Source organism: Thermobia domestica, chromosome 7 (genome assembly GCF_964235325.1).
Source record: "Thermobia domestica chromosome 7, izTheDome1.hap1.1, whole genome shotgun sequence".
In the NCBI taxonomy this organism is placed as follows: domain Eukaryota; kingdom Metazoa; phylum Arthropoda; class Insecta; order Zygentoma; family Lepismatidae; genus Thermobia; species Thermobia domestica.
In genome coordinates this window covers 251,126,644-251,149,580 of record NC_137460.1, presented here as the reverse complement: position 1 = coordinate 251,149,580, position 22,937 = coordinate 251,126,644, and the positions used below count along the sequence as shown (strand labels likewise).

Sequence of the window (22,937 nt, the reverse complement as noted above, 5' to 3'; positions counted from 1 at the left end):
TCCTAGACCAGTGGTGTGTTACTGGTACGAAACCAAGAAAGTGTTCGCAAATTTCTATAAGGAATTCTTCATTACTGTAAACGATTATTGTCATTTGCTCTGTACCAGAAATATATTGTGTACAGTGTAGTATTATACTATAATATGTTGCAGCTCTCAACAAAGACAGTATTTTACTTTCAATTTACTCACTAAGAAGTGGAATAATTTCATTTTGAACATCTTTTCCTTAGTAATGGTGGTATTTTTTTGTCTTCTCATAATTCTTTTAATGTGTTCGGTCATGACGCTGTCAAATTTATATTGCTTAAATGTAAAAACAATTATATATAACGTGTTCTCTAAAATATAATTGTTGATAAGATATGAAGAATTTGTAAATTGGTTAAAAACTCGCTGCTAGAACCTAAAAGTCTCTCTAGGTGTTGTAGGCTAGAACCGCTTATCTCAAGTGGGATTGCACCTTTTGTATACTTGGAGTGGAGCGTTAGAACATTGCTGAATAGAAAAAATATATGAAAGACAGTTGATACTCTTATCCGCCCTAGTTGGAAATCTTATCTACGCCGCTGCAAGGGAAATCTTGAACGAGATACCTGTGGCTAATAGTTTGATTATTGAAAATTAGGGGGAATGACTTGAGTTTCCTGGAGTATTTTCCTGAATGTGAGTGAATTAAGTTTAATTACATTCTCAGGTGAACACAATTTTATTTTTAAATGTGGAAATATTACGAACCATTGTATTTTGATACTATTTTTTCGTTTTCAAATTTTGCCGCCCACTGGACGTGCCGCCCTGGGCGGTGGCACGGCTCGCCACCCCCTCCCGCCGGCCCTGTATTTATCCTTTCCTTTGTTTAAATAGTACAAGATCATTTGAAATTCTCAGCTAGTTAAAATGGTATATCTTTGCTTTCTTTCTCGAAGCAAGCCAGTCATATTTATTCGTTCTTCACTTCTCTCTGCTTAGTACAAAACTGAATAGATCACACAGGCTTAAATATATGACCTTTGACCTCGATAGTCATTATTTTAGAACTTGTAGTAGTTGAGGACCAGTTACTAAATGTGGAAACAGCACCTCTATATGTGGCTCCATTTTCGAGTTATTAGGTTTTAAGTATGTTGACCTTTGACCTCGATGATCATTATTCTGGAACTTGTAGTAGTTGATGACCAATTACTAAATGTGGAAACACCATCTCAGTATGTGGCTCCGTTTTCGAGTTATTAGATTTTAAGTATGTTGACCTTTCACCTCGATGGTCATTATTTTGGAACTTGTAGTAGCTGATGACCAATTACTAAATGTGGAAACACCACCTCAATATTTGACTCCGTTTTCGAGTGATTGGGTTTTAAGTATTTTGACCTTTGACCTCGATGGTCATTATTTTGGAACTTGTAGAAGTTGGTGACCAATTACTAAATGTGGCAACAGCTTCTAAATATGTGGACGCGTTTCCGAGTTATTAGGTTTTAAGTATGTTGACCTTTGACCTCGATAGTCATTATTTTTGGAGCTTGTAGTAGTTGATGAACGATTACTAAATGTGGAAACACCACCTCAATTTTTGGCTCCGTTTTCGAGTTATTAGGTTTTAAGTATTTTGATCTTTGACCTTGATGGTCATTATTTTGGAACTTGTAGTAGTTGATAACCAATTACTAAATATGGAAACACCATCTCAGTATATGTCTCCGTTTTCGAGTCATTAGGTTTTAAGTATTTTGACCTTTGACCCGGTTGTCATTATTTTTGGAGCTTGTAGTAGTTGATGACCTATTACTAAATGTGGAAACACCACCTCAATTTTTGGCTCCGTTTTTGACTTATTAGGTTTTAGGTATGTTGACCTTTGGCCACGATGGTCATTATTTTGGAACTTGTAGTAGTTGATGACCAATTACTAAATGTGGAATCACCGCTACGATATGTGGACCCATTTTCGACTTATTAAGTTTTAAGTATTTTGACCTTTGACCTCGATGGTCATTATTTTGGAACTTGTAGTAGCTGTTGACCAATTACTAAATGTGGAAAAACCACCTCAATATTTGACTCCGTTTTCGGGTGATTGGGTTTTAAGTATTTTGACCTTTGACCTCGATAGTCATTATTTTGGAACTTGTAGTAGTTGATGACCAATTACTAAATGTGGAAACACCATCTCTATATGAAGATCCGTTTTCGAGTTATTAGATTTTAAGTATTTTGACCTTTGACCTTGATGATCATTATTTTGGAACTTGTAGTAGTTGATGACCAATTACTAAATGTGGAAACACCACTTCGATATGTGGATCCGTCTTTGACCTCGATGGTCATTATTTTTGGAACTTTAAGTGGTTGATGACCAATTGCTAAGTGAGGAAACAGAACCTCAATATGTTGCTTCGTTTAGGAGTGATTGGGTTTTAAGTGTCACACAAAATGCGTATCCCCCATAAACTGTAAGATCCAGGTAAAAATAACTCTTTGCTATGTAATCTCCTATGTCCGTAGCCTCTGTGGGAAATAGGGGTTAAAAAGGCAACAAGTACATCCCCCATTACTTTCTAGTTTTTGCTCTGTGTTCGAATAGGGGTTGGAAAAGATGCTCATAAAAGAGAATGAGTCCTCCCCTAAAATAGACTATGTATAAATAGAGGTGGTCTTCGCTATGTTTCGTAGTCTCTGTGTGATTTCTGTTTTGGTAAAATAAGGGTTGTAAAATGAGCCATACTCTTTTATTAGCTGTGCTCTGTATTATCTGCTCTGCTGTGTGTTCATAGTCTCAGTGTAATTTCTGCTATGTTCAAATAGGGGTTGGAAAAAGTGGTCATAAGAAGAACGAATACACCCCTAAAAATGATCATAAAAGGGAACGAATCTTATGTATTATCTGCTCTGCTATGTAATTTCAATTAAGGGTGGAAAAATAGTCATCAAAGAGAATGAATACACCCTTGCTATGTTACGTACTTTTATGTTATAAGCTCTTCTATGTGTTCGTAATCTTATGTATTATCTGCTATGTTTAAATAAGAGTTGAAAAGCAATCATAAAAGGGAATTAATATGATGTATTCTCTGCTATGTTAAACTAAGGGTTGAAAAATAAGCCATACTCTTGTATTAGCTCTGTTATGTTACATAGTCTTATGTAATATATACTATGTTCAAATAGGGGTTGAAACGAATACACCCTTGCTATGTTATGTAGTCATCTGTTCTTCTATGTTAGAATAGTGCTATGTGTTATCTCCTCTTCTATGTTTTCGTAATCTTATGTGTTATCTGCTATGTTAAAATAGGGGTTGAAAAATATGCTCATAAAAGGGAATGAGTCTTATGTGTTATCTGCTCTTCTATATGTTCGTATTCTTGTGTATTATATGTTATGTTCGTATTCTTATGTATTATCTGTATCATAAAAGGGAACGAGTTCACCCCATAAAATGTGCTCATAAAAGGGAATGAATACACCCCTAAAATACAGGTCGTAAAAGATCGTGGGTTGACGGTGCGTGGGTCATAGTGTATCGTGAGACACTAGAAAATTGAGTTCTTGCTCTCAGGAGACCCTGGAAAAATAGGCAATTTTTTAGCTACCGGGGGTCAGGTCACCACACCCTATTAACAAGTTTTTGTGCATGCTGCATAATTATTTAATTAAACTAGATAGTATACCTCCAATAATAGGTGCAAGCAATGCAGTAAGAAACCCACCTTTTTATACAATTATTCGTTTTTTCGTTTGTTTTAATGACGGACCTTTTTTCACTAAATACCTCAATTCCTTTTTATATCTTTTAAATTTATTTTTCTCTTTTTTATTTAACGGAACATTTCCTTGTAATACGTTATAGGAACATTCACAAATAGAGCGAATTAATTCGGGATCAGCATTTTGTAAAATTGCTTTGCGTACTTTAGGTTTTGTCTTTGCTAAAATTTTTAGTTAATGCGCACTCCCTTTGCTAATCACTTTTTTTATTTGTACCTATTATACTAAAATTGAATATTAAAATATAAAAGTTATTGAGATTATTTTTTACTGGTACATAAACATAATTGTAAGAATCTGAGGGGAAAATTTTTGTTCGAACACGATGTTCGTCGGGAGCGCCCTGTTTTAAATCAAAAATCAAATAATTATGAGGATTTCGAGTTGCGTCCTGATAGGCCTCCTGCACAAATTTTGTGTTACGATGATATAATTGGCGTGTAAGATATTTAAATTGAGCCTGGTCTCTGGGATTTTTAAAACATATTATATAATGGCAATTTAATTATGTGTCTCGCATACCTTTAGCTTGGTGAAAAATATTTTGCGTTATAAAAACAACACTTAAATTTTGGTGGTGGCTACCTTTAGTAAAAAAGTCAACAATTCGTGTATCACACTCTCGCATTAAATCAACAGTAATTATGAGATGTGGACCAGCTTGTGCTGAAAAATCATCTATTTTGGGGACCCCTTATTTAAATGTACAACCTGGGGATAGAGTTTCATATAGAGGTTGCCACTCACCATAACAGGAAACTATTTTTTTCCATTTTTCGGCATAATGTTTTAAAAAAAACTTTTACAAAATATGATTTACCACACCCAGTGGGACCAGCTACAATAGAAGTAAATGGATGTTGAAACTCCATATTCTAATACACCACAAAATAATTATGAATATAATAACATATTATTATTATTACGATTCAAAATTGTGAATACTTCTAGCGCAACACGTTCAGACGGTAGATTGGTAGTAGTAGTAGTAGTAGTAGTAGTACTAGTACTCTCTTTCAGACATGTTTGAGCATACTTTTTTTACATCTTTACATAAATGAGAACAAGTAATTATGGCCTGCTGAATGCATGGCAAATAAAGCTGGAGTTTTCTCGAAGTATAAACACAAAAATTTACTTGACCATTACTATTGTCATCTGACGAGAGAATAAAACACTGGCGAATACCTTTAAGAGTATTTGACAATGATATTTCATAATTTTCACTAACGGAAAATTGTGTAGGCAATGAAGAATTTGTAACAGCATTAAAGTAGGTTTGAATATATAAATAATATGATAGAAAAGTATACCACTCATCAGGTGAAAGACGAATACGATCATAGTAATTATGTAAAGTGATAATAACAGAAAATTCGCCCCCATCATCGTATGCTAGACCAACACATACCTCGTTTTCATTAAAATAATAATAATGATTTAAAATTTGATTATCCATTTTTTACTCACCACCCTCTCTCTCTACTTAATTAAAAACTTTCGTTTCTACTAATACTGTATTTACCCTATTCGTTTTCTTTTATACCGGTATGGAAGTGTGTCAAAGTTTTCTATTCGTTTTCTTTTACTAGCAGTAACCTGATAGATTTTATGCGCCTCCGGCTTAGTAATCAATTTATAATCTTTAGTACGTACAATTTGTCGACCGAGAGGAATGCTAATAGAAGGTGAATTATTTAAAATCATATCTTTCATCTGTTCAAAGTTAACATATTTTAATGTTTTATTATTCAGTGTGATTCCCTTGATTTTACATATTGTCTCTGTTTTACCATTAAGAGTGTTAACAACGGTATAGCCGTAACATTTGGGACCATCAGCACAAAATTCTTCGATATATGCATCCGGACCATTTTCTGCTAACTCATTCTTCCATTCCCCTAAATACACTCCTATTTTTAACTGTGGCTCACCAGGTGATTGAGTGTAAATAATACTGTCGGTATCATAATATAACACACGCTCGCCAAGTAAATCCAAATAACGAAATAACTCGAGGCGTGCGTGTGTCGTGGTGTATGCGGCGATTATCACGTTAATATTTTTAGCAGGAGCAATAACGCTCTCATTAACACTCCAGTTGAGCACACGTATTTTGTCGCCGATTGGAATACTAGATTTAACTTCAATATTCGGATTTGTTAATTTATCGAAATACTCCTCGGGAGTTTTAATGATAGCGATTTGCTCCATGTTTTCTCTTTGTGCGAACTTACCCCACAGGCTGTTTACCCGTAGCTTTGAAATTCGTTTCTTAGGTTTGTTGCGCATAATCTTTTCTTGGTCTAATTGGATTCCCTCTTTCTCATAATACTCGTGTATGAACTGGTCTTTTTGTTGTTGTCCTGCAGGCCAACCGTCACATGCAGTCTTCATCTTCATAAACAGGTTAATATAGTCCGTGAAAAGACCGCCCTCTTTCTTTTCTGCGTCATACATTACAATCTCATAGCTCCATACCTAATGTTTTTCGAGCACTCTGTATCCTTTCTTAACAGCTACCCGCACTTCGTCTACAACCCATACTCCAGGCAAAGCTCTCTCCTCATCAGAATGCGTGCATTCTTCTTCATTAAGAGTGTCCGCGCATGCTCGGCATAAGGGGAATAATAACTTTTCACCACTCCGATAGGGCAGCATTGGGTGGTAGAGATTGTCCGGGGCTAATACTGTGCACTTTATTATTCCCTCAAATTCCAAAATATCAGGACACTCGTCATCCCCCACATACATTTTCGGATGACCCACAGGATATTTTTTCACCTTACAACAATAAGGATAAAGGGAGATTAAATCGATATACATGATACGTTCTCCCTCTTTCATCTTTTTGTAAAGTTTCGTGGCGTCGATCCTGCTACCATACATTGCATCCCGCGAATGAATGGGGCATTTCTTAGCCATGCGGTTGTTTTTTACAAATATATTCACCGTCGGGTGTTGTTTCAGGAACTCGCGCCTCTGGCATTCCCACATTTCATGTACTATATACCCCAGTTCTTTTAATCTATTAATTTTGTTTACAGTATTTTCATAACGCATATTAAAATTAGTATATGCATCGTTATATATGGTGTTATCACGACCTGTGGGGTAACATGCCTGACACCCGTGGAATAGACAACCCTGATACTCCCAAACATGTTCTGCGACATTATAGTGCGCATTACCATTCACTTTATACCCACCACGCACCACAACCTCGTGTCCGTTACCAGAATTCTGGATTTGTGTTTTTAATCGGTCGGCCTCGTACACTAGCCACTGAATGGCACCGACAGATTGGTTATCACGCCACCTGTAGCTACTATGTGGGATAATACCAATGGTGTCTGTTAGCAAGAACTTTTTTCCATACACTAAATTGCATTGGCTGGCAATGCTTATACTTTCTAGGAACGGGTTGACACCCGATATAACTTCAAATTCGTTCATAAATTTTATGCACGCATTGCGCAGCACGTTCACATCATTTACACAGTATTTAATGAGCTGTTCTTTTAAAATGAAGCCCGTCTCTCCAAGTATTTCTTTTTCCTCATTATACCAACGCAAAAACTTTTCTTTCTGTTTCTTTTTTAAGCCCCCCACATCGTAATACTCAATGATGGTTAAAGCACCCCTATACTCCTGATTAGCCTTTATGTTGAATAAATGAGGGAAATGACCCTTCGAGACGGCAAATCGAACGCGTCGTTTAATTTGGACAAAGGCATTGGTAAGAAATTTAGGCTATCAATAAATTTTAAATATAAAAATTCCATCGCTAAAATTTTGCACCCACACATAATTATTTGTGGCGTCTACACTTTATCAATCATCATCACGCGTATAACAAAATGGGCGTCACACGCCTTTGCGTTATGAGCTACAGCGACTATTTTGTTTATTCCAGAACGCGTTTGTGCTAAATAATCTAGAAACTCTACAATGCATTTGTACCCATAAAATACACGTTCTCTAATCCCGCATACACCACATCGTTCACTCGCACTGTTTCTACAATAATAACATACCTGTTGGCTAACTAACAGGTTGGGCTAATGCTCAAAAATACCACGGCAAAAATTCTTTATCCTGGCGGCACTCAATGTCATAAAACACTAATAGCCATTTCTGTGGAGTACGCGTTCTGCACGGTTGAATGTAACATAAGTGCCCTGACGGCATGATATTATTACACCCTGTGCAGAATACTTCCCCACAGACATGGGGATTCCGCCCTTTTTTCACCGTGTATGCTTTACGACATTGAGGACACACTTTCAGAATATCACATAATGAAGCCTTATGGTTTTTGTAGCACTGAGCCCCATAAAAGCATCTATTGCATTCAATGTAATATATTACACTTTCTGTAATGGTGCATGGTGGTCTATTCCGGCATTTATTACACAAAGCTTTACACTTCCCCGCATGCCTGTCTTTAGTTTGGAATTTTGATGACATTCTTCGCAATAATAAACGCATGAAAATGCAGCTGTTAGATTAGTGATGACGTTATAATGATTGTTAATATATAGTATATTAAATCGTTTAGCACGAACGTGACATTCAAAAAATATCTTTTCGCCAGACAACCTGTCATACACCGTGATTTTATATGCCGATAAATACGCCTGAAACTTTTTTTTAATTCCGGTATCCCTCCGCCATTCTCTCAGCTAACTCCAGCCTTTTCACTTAATTCAGATACCTTTTTCAAACATATTTGTTGAGTATTGATGGCAATATCTATCTCTTTCTTTTTTATTATCTTTATGCTCAATAAGACCTATAGCAACTACCAGAGATTGGCCCAGACAATAATAACCAGGGTTTTTAATAACCACAATACCTCTGTTATGTTTTATATAGTAATTTATATCAGAAAAATTCTGTTCCACCCGTCCCATACCAATAGGTAGTTCGACGTGGTGGAATAAAGAAAAAACGATTTTGATATAAGAATGATGTATTTGATTGAATTTCTTTTTCTAACGCCCCCAACACATGGTTTATCGGGATGATTTTGATTTATGAAAGTCAACCCTACACGATGATGAGGGAGCACACTTCTCATTACATACTGTACCAAATCACGAACACTATTTTCTACCCATTCAAGCGGGTTTTCTCCCTCTGCGGGAGGAGTTAATTCAATTGTCAGTAAATTTCCATTATCCTTAAATTGTCTATAATATTGACATGATTCAGATACTATACTAAATTTCTCCATTTTTTGTAAAATCGTTAATATTTGCTGTTTTCTAACTATATAATACATAGTATTTTTTTAGAATATTGCAAAATCGTTAATGTTTGCAGTTTTTTACTATAATGGGGTCACTTCCAACTATAGATTACCAAGTAATAATGCCCGCTGTTTTACAACGATCAACAATCATTCGTTGTAGATAAGCAAGTAATGTTTTTTTGTAATATTGTATTATCGTTAATGCTTGCTGTTTTATCTTAACTGGGGTCGTCCAACTATAGATTACTAAGTAATGTTTTTTTTCTAATAATGCTCGCTGTTTTACAACGATCAACAATCATTCGCTGTAGATCACCAAGTAATGTTGTATTAGCGTTAATGTTTGCTGTTTTATCTTAAATGGGGTCGTCCAACTATAGAATGCCAATTAGTGTTTTTTTTCTAATAACCTATTATTCTTAACGCTCACTATTTTACAACGGACAACAATCATACACTGTAGATCACTAAGAAATCCAAATAGTGTCTTCTGTAATAACGTTTACGCTATATTGAAAGCAATGCTTATAGAATTTCTACTGGATCAAACCAGCTCTCTCTCTGTCCCTTATTTTTTTTCTGGAAATGGAATTTCTAACTATACTATAATAAAATGTCTTTTTTCCTAATATTAATAATAATAATAATAATAATAAATTAATTATTGTAAATTTTGGCAAAACTCCTCTCTGAGAACCGCTACCTCATAACTGGGATACGATTGCCTGGGGGCCAGGTTGCAACTATGGAACTAAAACCCCCTGCCATGGCACGGCATTGGGGCTCATCATCTCCCAATTGAGAGATAGAGTTTTTTTCATTCAACAATCTATGGAGATGTAATCCTTTATATCCCGGCCAAAGTTATAAATTATTACGGCTCCGAACAGGATTTGAACCTATATTATCGGCCAAATCTCTGTTCTTTAGATTGCTGCCTTTACCAATTGCGCCACAATTGGGAAGGCAAAAAATCTCTGAATAAAAAGATATTTAAGTAGAGCTATTATTCATTCTTTTCTGCCTGCCACATATTGAGATGCCATCTATTAGCAAAACTATCAATCGTTATTTTCTGTCTGTATTTCACTGCCATCTGGTGAACTGATTTATAATTACCAACAGCGCTAATAGCATCGGAACTCTTGTGCAAGTGGCCAACAGAAGACAACATCACCCTTGCCAAATTTAACATTGCCACGAAAGGACTGGACCATTCTCGAGAGCGCTTAGGAACATGGTTTTCTACGACTATGGGTGGGCTATTGGAACATGTAGTTGTTGGTGTGTGGAAACACCACCTCAATACGTGGCTCCGTTTTCGAGTGATTGGGTTTTAAGTGTCATATATAAGACCCGGGTAAAATAAGTGTGGCATGTTCGAAAACCCCTAATCCCGAGCTTGACATAGGATGTAGATTTCGTAACGTATATTAGCGTTTTCGTCGAAGAAAAAAAATGATTTGTGATGGAATTGAAATATTGTATATTAGATGTAAAGGTAGGAGTTAAGTAATACGACTTCTGCTCGCTAGATGCCCTTCCAAGTAAGTTATAAGTGCTAGTTACGAGGAGTTGCCTCGAATGACAAGAGATGGCAGCACTTGTGGGTTGCAAGCGGTAGCTTGCTAGGTGGGAGCGGACGGAAGCTCGGCCACTTGAAGACTCGAATGGGTAAGGGATAGTTGTAAGAGAGTAATATGGAAATTAATCGAAATTATGTTTGATGGGAATAACATTAAAAATTCAATTTGGAAACGCGTTTGGGAATTACTTGATGATTGACATGATGTTATATGAATTCAATGGCTTTGAATATTGTGTTAACTGAATATTTAAAGAATAATTATATGTGTGTTTTTTAATGCTGGTTTTGGTAAGTAGAGTGCTATATTCTACCTATTGGAAGAATTGGGCTTGAACTTGGTACTGTTTTGGGGAACGAAGGGAGGCCGAATTATTTAACCTCTTTTGGCAGTGGAAGGAGATTTGGAATTTATTCGCCCTCTCATTATTTTCCATAATACTGCATAAGATCCCTAATTCTCTAGGTTTGGATCCCAATTCTCTTGGTTCGGATTCCCATGCAGGTTCGGATCCCAATAATAATTGAGTATGGTAGAGCTTAACTCTTTCCTGAGCCCCTTGTTAATTTTGGGATTTCACAGTGATGAGTATACGGGTTAATACAAGAGTAGACGTATTACTAGTAATTCCTAACCCCCGGAAGAAATATTGTAAATTTTGGGAAAGAAGAAGTTATTTTCAGTATTTGGGAACAGCAAGTCAATGTGTACCGTAAAAATTTGGATATTTGGAAGTAAAAATATTTTTCGGTGAAATTAATGCTTTACTATTTTGGATATTTATTGAATATTAGAAAAATTGATGTTAACCTTTCGAGTTATTTCTTGTTTATATGTTTTTGAAGAAGTTGGAAATTTAAAACGATTTACTTTGAGTTTTGGATATTTATTGTTATTGTTGGATATATATTTGGTTTATAATAAATTGTTCCAGTTAAAATTTGAGAGTTTTACCTGTATTTCCTGATTACAAAATTAAGCTTGATCTCTACAAGAAAAAAAGGGGTTTTATTTTTCAGTGAATTTACTCTGCATGCCAAAGTAAGAATCGGGGAAACTGCTATCCATCAAAGTGTGCTTGGGATTGATTTGTACGCAGGTAAAGGTAGAGGAATTGTGTCTAGTGGTTAGGCAAGGTTTGGCTTTTACCTGTAGACAAATTAATCGCGAGACCACGGTTGTATGTGTATGCATGCAACGTCACAATTTTCTTTGCGTAGTAGGTCATAAAAGGGAACGAGTACATGAGTACAGTGGGCGTGACAAAGGGGCGGGGAAACGTGGGCGTGGTCAGAGGGCAGGGTCACGTGACCGGCCGACAGCCAATCAGCGTGAAGCGGGCGTGGCTTGTTTGCGCATGCGCAGTAGGAAAAAACAGCGCCAGGTGACGTATGTGTAATGGAACCTTGTATTATACCTGGAAAAGTTCGTGTCAGATCCAGAAAAATGTAACATTTTATGATTATGCAACGATAAACGAAAAAAAAATTGTTGCAGCGATAAATAAAAAAATGGAAGTACATTCTGCCTTAGTGTTCAGTGCGGAAGACCTGGGTTCGATTTCCAATGTGAGTTTATCTGGTTTGGGATAACACGTTACGCTGTAGGCCCATGTCTCATATAGTCTCGTTGCTGGAAGTTACGTTGATCTTCTAACCATCCAACCCATCAATCTTAGAGCTCATAGGATTGTGAGAAAGTGATTGGTGTAAGATCAGTGATGGTTGCAATTAACCAAAAAAGCCACAATGAGAATCACAATGCTGGATATAAAAGTTGATCTCTCGTTGAAGCATCGTGACTTATAATTAAATTTCAGATTTCTAGCTTCCAAAAAATTGGGCCTATAGGTCCCTAATATAAGCTTGACAAAGTAGTTAAATGTATTCTAAAATTTATGAAATAGAATCAACAATTAATTTAAAATTATTGACTGAGTATAACTGTAAACCCAGGGTTTAAAAAATAAATAGACACATAGTTACATTCGTCTGGACTTTCCAAGCACGTTTTCACTGTTCACATCAGTTTAAAAATTATGAACCAATTAATTACAATTTTCATTCTCCACACGAGAAGAATATGTTTATGAAAATGTTATTTGGGAAATATTTAAGCCCCTTTTCTCCCCCGAAAAAACAATGAATGATAAAAGCTATCCCAGTTAACTATCCACGTGTTAACTACATATGTTGAAAATTCATTGTAAGCAGTTAAATTACTTCCTTGCTTTGACCATTTAATTGGGATCTTGTGGCAATTACCCCCGTTCCCCAACCCCGTACATTCTACACGACAAATTTCACTGGCTCGTTTGATTCAATTTTGACAATCCCTTAAAATCAAATAACTTATATTTTCTGTTATTCTCAAGCGCTTTTACTCTTGCAGACCTTGCAGTTATCTTTCAGTGCAATGTTTTGACACACACAGATTCACACATCAAACAAGAAAGGCAAATATAAATTTAGTGAGAAGAGAGAACAGAATCGTATTGTTACAATTGCATTTAAAAATGAAATGAGCATTAATGAAAAATTAGTTTCACGTTCCACGAATAAGTACTTTAGGCTAAAGGAGGCGGATCACCAACGAAAATAAATGCCAGTTAAAGTAAAGTTTTAATGATCTCTTAACGAAAATCGAATCCGAGACTACATGAACCACATGCGTACACGCTAGGCATTAGCACATCAGGAACAGTTAAGGCTCTTTTATCTGTGCCGTAGACATTTGCATTTCCATCGTCTGCAGTTTTGTTCGGTCATACCGGATCACGGGTCTGTCTGATTCCAGATAATGAAATTCTTATCCAGTTTTATCACTGTTTCCCAGTAACAAATATATCACAAGGTTTGTTGCAACCCAAAGGGTAAGAACTGACTGTGGTAAGATACTTTGTTCTAAAAGCGGAGTTCAATTTCCGGCAAGAGCTCATGTGGTTTGGATCCCACGTTAAGCTGTAGGTCAATGTCTTACATAGCCTCCTTGCTGAACGGGACGCTAAGATCAAATCAACTACAACAACTAATAACATACATTCTAGGGATGCGCACGAGTCGAGACACACTTTGAAAATTCGAGACGAGTTGAGACAAACGTATTTCTCGACTCGAATTTTCGAGTCGACACAGCTGGTAAAGATCTCGATTCGACTCGAATATATCGAAAATCTTTCTATATTTTTTATATTATTTTGAAGAAAGTACTCACTCAGAAAAATTCGGCACGAGAATTTTCGAAACTGGAGGACTTGTGTGGTATTCGAGGAGTGCTGTGGTGATTGTCTTCAACAAGTGGCGAATCCAAGGAGAAAAGACGTCCAAATTCGAGGAGTTGGGAGACCCCTACCTCATTATAGATGTCGGACGTCGTAGACTGGGCAGACTGGTAAAACAGGACAGGCAGCGAACTGCGTCGGAACTAAGGTCAGAGTTTAATGCTGGGCAAAGTACAAGTGTGTCTGAACTAGTGCTGTCAAATTTTCGGAAATTTTGAACCTGTTTTTTTAAAAAAAAACCTTTTCTTGATTTTCCGGAAAGATTGGAAAAATTTTTAAAAAATTAAAATGTTTGTATTAGGTTAATTTTACTAGTAATAATATCTTTTTTTCAAGCATGTGAAAAATGTAAGTTCAAAAATTTCAATATTGCGAATATTAAAAAATAGCACTCGAAAATTAAACTATTCCAATTTTATCTATATATTAAAATACTAGATTTACGCGTACATGTTTCTCTTCAAAGAAAAGTTTATATGTTTGTCTCCAATCCATTCAACAATGAGATCTCGAACCGACAAATGGTAGAAACGTGCCGTTTTCATTTATGGATTCCAAATTTTGTGTAAATTCTCTAGTTCTAATTGAATATTTTTTTAAAAAACATGGTCATTTGTTCTTTATTACATTTTTAGGGGTACACTAGAAGTACTGAAATTTTTTTAAAAAGTAAAGCATCATACCCTACGAGTTATATATTCCAACATCACATAGTTGTATATAGGGGTTGTATAACTGTCAGGCGTTTATTTCATGTCCAAATGGTAATGAAAACGAAAGATAAACATTTCTCCAGTTTAAGATTAATTCTCATTCTTTGGAGAGGTTTTTTTTTTTCGAATAAACACCGTTTATGACTGACATAATTAATTGTGTGTGTAATTGATTTACTTATTTAATAATGCATGCAAATGCATACATACACGATATGGGCATTCAGTAAATGGATACTTGAAAATTTGAATACAATTATCTATACAAGCCGGCTACGAGTCTTTTGTTTTGGCCAAGGCTACTCTTTTCTCCTACCAATTTTACAATTGGGATTGAGCTTCTTACCGGATGTGTAGCCTAACGAAGGACCACAGAGATGTTATCGAAATTATTGCGTTATTCTTTCTTTGTATGCTTTGGCAGAAACTTCTGTAGATATCGAAGCCCGCCAGTCAAGCCATATCTAGCATCTCGGTGCTGGATCTAGTATAATTCACTCCCATTTAGCATCTACCATCTTGACTTTAGCATCTTGGCAAAATCTAGCATGTTTTCATTCCTCCCTGTGGAGAACAGAAAAAGAACGAAAATTTAGATGGTTCAATGACCGTTGGGAATTATCCATTTTAGTTGAAGCGATGCTTGGAGTAATATAACGAGTTAATATTTCCGCTGTTGTATTGTTGAATTCACAGAATTGTTCAAAAATAAGCAAAAGCTGACTCTGCACAAGATGTTTACTTACCCATAGTTTTATTATTGTCAACTGATCCTTGGGTGCGAGGTTATCTGGGATGTTTCTGTCCCTTCTCACTTTACAACTTGAGAGGGGAGGGGGTATGATCGTGAGGGGACCACTAGTAATAGCCTACACCGCTAAAAGAAATGCTTCAGTGCTGCGTCGAAAGCGGCATGTTTTGTATATATTTCTTAAAATGTTATCCATTCATAAAGTATAAATTCCCCCTTCCTCCCCTGATTCTCTTTCCAATACAGAGAAATGACTCTTTAAATTTAGGAAGAATCCTGAACCCTCCCGAAAATGCTAAAATGAATGATTCGTACAAATAACAAATCTGTGGATGAATCAAATAATGCAGATACATGGGAAGATCATGACGAAGATAACAGTTCTTGATGTAACGCAGTCCACAGCATGTAAATAGATTTGAAGTGTTCATATTTGTGTATGTGTACGTGTGTATGTGCTTGTTTCTCAGTATTTATATGCGCATGTGTCTTGTAATTGTTATATTAATATTCACTGGATTAAGTGAAAGTATAAAATGGATTTCATGACTGCCAAATTGACGCCATCTTGGTAAGGCAATATTTTTAAATATTTATTTATATTAAATTAGATTATAGTTTAGCGAAGTTTTCAGGACCAAAGCTCTACAAGACGTGAACCTACTGCTTAACGTAGGATTTGAAACACATGAGCTCCTACCATGAATTAAACCTGTTTCGAGAAAGGCGCATACGCTAACCACATAGCAACGGGGAGCTCAACATTTAGTAATATGTATATTAAGTTGTAAAATTATATTCGTTTAATTTTCACTAATATAATCTTCACAATGTAAAGCCTTCGATAGGCACGTTATCTTGTTTAAAATCAAAAAGCCTATCTCTTATGTTTCCGTCTCGGAGTTGGACTGCGGGATGATAGAAATCCGGAAGATATGTATTTATTATATTTTGTACAGTAGATCTGCTCCCTCATAATCTCCGTGTTTGATAAGAATGAACCTCCCTGGCTAACGAAAATGTATACCTAATATACGCTGATAAAGTAAACGCCATTTCCGCTTCCTTTTCAGCTAGCTGGCTACAAACAAACCAGCTTTGAGCGGGTTATACTGTATGAAGAAGTTTGCGGGAGGTACAAAATTTCGCAACTCAGTGGATACGATGTGGATGTATTCCAAGTCCACTGATTTCCCATCAAATTTAAATTTTATAAAAATATTCTCAATAAATACTAACCTAAGGATAACTATTTTTTTTAATTGAATCGCTAAAGGATGTTTTTTTTTTTGGTTCACCAGTTCTCGGTAATCGTCCGGCACGAAAACTGAAGTTCTTACAAGTGTTTCCCCAGCATTTTTTTTGAAAAAGGGGCCCTCCAAGAGCATTATTTAAGGGGTAATTCCTGCGTTTGTTATACACATATATATAGATATGGATAGATATAGATATAGATATACTGTGTATATATATAAAGATAAGTAGGAGCGGGTCTTTAAAATTAGAATAATATGAAAATCTGGCATAATTGGTACGGATCTATCTAATCTAGTATAAATAAAATAAATAGTTTGTTTGTGTGTTTGTCTGTCTGTATGCGGCCTGGGGAACAGACGACTCGATCGAGAGTAACCAAATTTTGGTCAGGGGTACCTTTGGATATTACTGTTGAATTCATAGTTTTCACGGTCGCTGAAATCAATGGTGAAACTCTGATCGCATTAACTTTCAAATTCACCCTATTCGGGCCGGGAGTCCCCGGGCGGGGGACGGATACCGAGGCAAGTAAAAGTAATCCAAAATGACCAATATTAGTGTCAAATCTACGATTTTCGCGGCCGCTAATATCGATGGTGACACTTTCATTAGCGATGATTTGCAAACTCAGCTACAATTGTATGCGGGCCGAGAGTCAGAGGGGGAATACTGAGACATGTAAAAATAATCCAAAATGACCGATATTAGTGTCAATTCCATAGTTTCGATGTCGCTGAGATGAATGGTGACACTTTCATTAGCGATGACTTGCAAATTCAGCTACAATTGTATACGGGCCGGGAGTCAGCGGAGTCTGCCCCGGCCCGAATAGGGTGAATTTGGAAGTTAATGCGATCAGAGTTTCACCATTGATTTCAGCGACCGCGAAAACTATGAATTCGACAGTAATATCGGCCGTTTTCTACCACTTTTACATGTACCTGCAAACGCCCCCCTGAGAACCCCTGGTTGGATTCCGAGACATATAAAATTAATCCAAAATGATCGATATTAGTGTCAGATTCATAATTTTTGCATTGCATCCAATAAAATATTTCTAATACATTTTGTGGATATTTTCCTGGATTTACTTTCCGGCGACCATTCTCAAAATGTACTATCTTTATTTTCTAAAATGTTTTCAAACATTTCTAATAAAATATTTTCTGCAAATATTCGGAATATATTGGGAAAACCAGCATGGAAATCTCCAGAGAATGAAAACCTTTTGAAAACCAAGGAAAATATTTTCTTTTGGTTAAGAAAATATTCCTTGGTGTGTGGGAATGTATACGAGCATGAAATTGTTTACTACCAAAAATTTTGCGTATATAATCACTCGATAATTTAAAAGAAAAAAATTACATTTTTTCGCATAAGGTTTCTTTTTAGTGCATTTCGAAGTGTAAAGAGATCTTTGTACAGTTTTACTATACGGATGCACTGATTGTAAAATGTACGGAAAAAAATTGAGGAAGCCTTTAATTTGCCTATTTTTTGTCGAGAAGAGAACCCAACAAACTAATCCGGTACTGTTAACCGGTTTCTACTACTACTACTACTACTACTACTACTACTACTATGGATCAGAGTTGAATTCAGACATTTTCACACGGGGGAACGTGAACTCTTCGGGAGAGTGAGGTGTTTTTTTCTGTACTTTTTAGGAAAGCAGCATATCTAATAATTAAATTCACATGCACATTTTACCTAATTCTGAGACTAATTGCGGATTAATATCTAAAGTAAAATTACAATAATAAAGCAATTGTTATTTTTTATCTAAAATATTTAATAATTATAAAGGCTGGCAAAATTATTTTAGACTAAACTTTAGTTACTATTTACTGTACTTATTATTGTTATTATTTCCTTTTTACAGTAGCTACTGTTTCATATTAATATGGAAGTTTGGTAAAAGGTCTAAAATAACTCAAATGTTTTAGTTGTCCTAAAATAAATATACATAGAAACATTTTAATAAAAGGTTTAGATTCTTTCTCTCACTTCTGATTCTAAATAGAGCATATTCACCTTGGCTTCTTCGCTATATACTCATCAATACCTTTATTCACAAAATCCTCCGTAAGATCTTAGTCAACTTCAATAGCAATCTTTCATTAATGTACTATTATTCTATTGATACAATCTATATAAATCTGAAACCCAAGAGAGACAACTGTTTCTGCCTCATACCTCTAAGTGACGCCCTCTTAATCTCACTCTCTAACTAACTTCAATTTTATTAAAGCAAGTTGTGCTTACTTTAACAATAATTCTAAAACACACTATTGTCTGTTTCTTCCGATGCAAAAAGTTGGATTTAAGTCAATCTATTTCAAGTAGTTCCAGAACTGTTCATTTTCAAGAACTGAAGTCTGTTGATGTCATAAATCATATGGAATGATCGAAGGATCTTGCCTATCTTTCCTTTCCTATCTCAGGCTGTACTAATATATAATATAGGGCAAGATTATAGTAGGCCTTACATATTAAAATACCAAAATTTCATCACCACTTAACAATTTCATGTTCTGTCAAACTCGCTCATAGTGTTAAGAAACATATGTTTTATTGACTAGTTGGTATTTTATCTTAGGTGTTACATGTGATGATGTATAAGGGAGTGATATGGTTATGTACTTTATTTACAAATCACGCATACCACATCCACAGCTAATGAACTGTATGATTAAACCCATATTACTGATTCACCCAGATATCATGGAGGAACGAGAAATAAGACTTGACGAATATTTTAGATCTTACTTGCTTCAATTCTTATTCAAAGGTACATGCGTTAATGTGATAAATATGACATGCTTTGTTCGTATGTTAATATAATGATATAATACATAATTTTAGTACAATGAATTACTTAACTTCTTTCTGCAGTAATTGTTGCTTGCTTGCTGCTAAACCACATGGTTGCTTGCAAAACTATCATACTTTGTCTTCGGTCACACATAGACTGAGTAGCACTCTAAAACACTGTTAAGAACATGTAAATCTTGTATATTAATGAACTTGAATATGCTATGTATATTCATTCTAAAACCATGAATGAATATGCTTGCCTAGTTGCACTTCACAGCACATTGTTGAATGCACAGACACTACTTGAATGGAACACTGAAAGCACTGTTGGCAGCCAATGCAAAACACAACTCACTAAAACTCACCAAAAATCACTAAAAGAATCACAAAGAATTCACTAAACCAATAACTATATACGAAAAATGAAACTAATATGAATAAAGTAATGCACATATGCAAGGTTATCCATCCTCCCCCTCCTTGATTGGACACAATCAATTAATATTCTAGGAGTAAAGGAATTAATTTAGCAACACTGTGCAAAAAATGCCTCTTTTACATTTTACAGTTGCCACTCGCACTAAATTATCACTGCCTGGATGAACTTCTTCAATCTCATCTAACTTCCACACTTGAGGAGGAACATTGTCTACTTTTAACAATACGACCATGCCGGGTTGTAGATTAGGTTGAGCTGACTTCCGTTTTCTTCTTTGTTGTAACTGGTTGAGGTAATCCCTTGACCAACATTTCCAAATATTCAGGCGGATTTTCATGCCCGCGTTAGAACGGAAGCATCACATGTAGCGTATTCACCGTAAATTATTTTCGTTTTCATACATCCGTGCGTGTATTGCGCCAAATTACTACTCCCTATCTAATGCGCATGCGTAAAATAGAAAGTTTGCGACTTCCGCCATGTTAGTCAGTAAATACAATAGTGTACGCGCGCTGCTTCCGTCAGAATTGAACAAATTTCTACTCTGACGCGAGTGTAGCGTGCCATCTCCGATGCGTGATTTCATTGGCTGTTTAGCACAATCGCTCGCAACTCACGGAGGTAAAGGACACATGAAAATCCGCCTTTCTGCTTCATTAGTTGAATCCGTTGCCACCTTCCTAGTCTGTTGAAAGGTACGTCCAGTATATCTGGTTCCGGAAGGCTGAGAAGTGTAGCTCCCATCAAAAATGTCTTGGGCTTAGATACATTGGATCTGTAGGATCGTTGGAAATGGCTGTCAATGGTCTTGAATTTAGAATAGCTTCAATTTGAATAAGTAACGTGTTCAACTCTTCGTATGTCAGATTTGCTGTTCCTGCTACACGCCGTAGGTGGTACTTCATGGATTTTATTGAACTTTCCCATGGCCCCATTTGAGGAGATCTCGCAGGAATGAATTTACATTCTAAACCTTCTTGAGCTGAGTATTCCAGGATGTCCTTTCTGTTGGTCTTGGCTTCAAAAAATTGTTGCAATTCTCGACTGGCGCCAACAAAGTTTGAACCATTGTCGCTACAGATAGATAAGCATTTTCGTCGCCTAGCAACAAACCTCTTCAATGCTGCGATGAAGGCTTGAGAAGTTAAGTCTGAAACCATTTCTATGTGAACTGCACTAGTGGCTAAACAGATGAACAACGCTACATAGACTGTCATTGAAATTTGCTGCGAATCGTGGACTTGACATAAAAGAATCCTGCATAGTCCACTCCCACGTGTACAAATGGCCTTGCTTCATTTACTCTCTCTTTGGGTAAGTGTCCCATTAACTGAGATGAACTTGTTGACCTCCACTTGAAACAAACCAAACAATTGTGTACTATTGCCTTGACCAACTTAGCTCTTGAAATCCAATATTTGGTACGCAAAGATGCAATAAGAACCTGTGGTCCTGCATGAAGCAACCTTTTATGTTCTTTTTTGACTATCAGGTGGGTGAAATGATGTCCTACAGGTAGGATGAATTGATGCTTGTTGTCGTACTACAAGTTTGAATGTTCCAATCTTCCTCCTACTCTTAGCATTCCTTCCGTGCTCAGAAATAGAAAAAGATCCTTGATTGGCGTCTTTGATGAAACTTCCATTTCATGCTGCAAGTTCAATATTTCTTGATGATAGGTAGTATGTTGTACTATCTTGATACATCTATGTAACACTAAACGAAGTTCCAAGGCATCAAGACTGTCGGTTTTTCTTTCTGATTTCTTGGAAACACAATTATGTTTGAATCGCAAATATGCTACTACTCTCATCATTTTGTTTAACGATGAATACCTTTTCATAAAGCTTGCTTCATTAACTGTCACCAAACTTATCATGACTTTCTTCTCTTCTGGAATATTAGCTGGCTCATTTTGTTCTTGACATGGCCATTCCGCTGTGTGAAGAAACTCTGGACCATGCCACCATTCTCGAGACTGAATAAGAGTGTTGAGATCCGCTCCTCGACTAACTATGTCTGCCGCATTTTCTTTACTAGGCACGTGGTGCCATTGATTGATTGATTGATTGATTCTCTGAATTTGAGCCACCCTGTTGGATACAAATGTCTTCCAACGATTGGGAGGTGATTTGATCCATGACAAAACTATCGTCGAGTCTGTCCATAGGTGTATACCACTGACCCCTATATTAATATGGATAGTGTTTTGTCTATTAGCTTCGAAAGTAATAGTGCTCCACATAATTCCAATCTAGGCAAGGTTTGCTTCTTCTGTGGTGCAACCTTCGACTTTGAACAAAGTAAATTGACTTGAATGTTTCCTTGATCGTCTTTAGCCCTGATATACACCACTGCTCCGAAATTTTCTTCACTTGCATCGCAGAAACCATTTAATTGAATTTCCTTAACGTTCTCCGAAGACATTACGTTTCTTGTAATTTGTATCTTCGCCATTGCAGGTAACCAAGACATTAATTGATTCCACTCAACTTGTAGCACTGTGTTTAATGGGTCATTCCAATCCATTCCTGTCTTCCACAACTTCTGTAAGAAATTCTTGTATTTGATGACAATTGAAGCGATTAGACCTAATGGATCGAAGATAGATGACACTATGCTGACGACTTATCTTTTTGTCATTGCAACATTACCTTCTACTGCAGTTCCGTGTTTACAAATTTTGTTCGAAATTATAAGTTTATCTGTTAATGGAATCCATGCTATTCCTAAAGTCTTAACACCGTCTTGCTGACCAAGTATGATTGGCTACTTTGTTAGAACTCCATTTACAAAGCTTGAAACCTGCTCTGCTTAAAATATTAATACGATCCTTCTGTAGTTCTAAGGTCTTTGACACGTTTGGTACTGATTTTAACACATCATCAACGTAGAAATTGTGTTTTGTTACCTCTGCTGCTTCTGGAAATTCCTTGGAATTTTCCTCCGCTATTTACTTCAGACATCTTGTTGCCAAGAAGGATGTTGACGAAGTCCCGTACGTCACTGTTTGTAGTTCGTACGTCTGGATCGGTTCTTCTACTGAGTTTCTGCAAAGAATGCGTT

The 22,937-nt window shown here is 36.2% G+C and overlaps 1 protein-coding gene across 1 annotated transcript; it reads right to left on the bottom strand.

Annotated features, from left to right (window-relative positions):
• Positions 1-20,614: 20,614 nt before the first annotated feature.
• Positions 20,615-21,031, bottom strand: LOC145689670 (uncharacterized). Its single transcript, XM_081763862.1, has one exon. It carries the CDS (start codon positions 21,029-21,031, stop codon positions 20,615-20,617), a length of 417 nt encoding a protein of 138 aa, XP_081619988.1.
• Between the last annotated feature and the right edge of the window lie 1,906 nt (positions 21,032-22,937).

Coding starts and splice junctions, on each gene's coding strand:
- LOC145689670 (XM_081763862.1), bottom strand. CDS start 21,031: ATGGTTTCAGACTTAACTTCTCAAGCCTTCATCGCAGCATTGAAGAGG.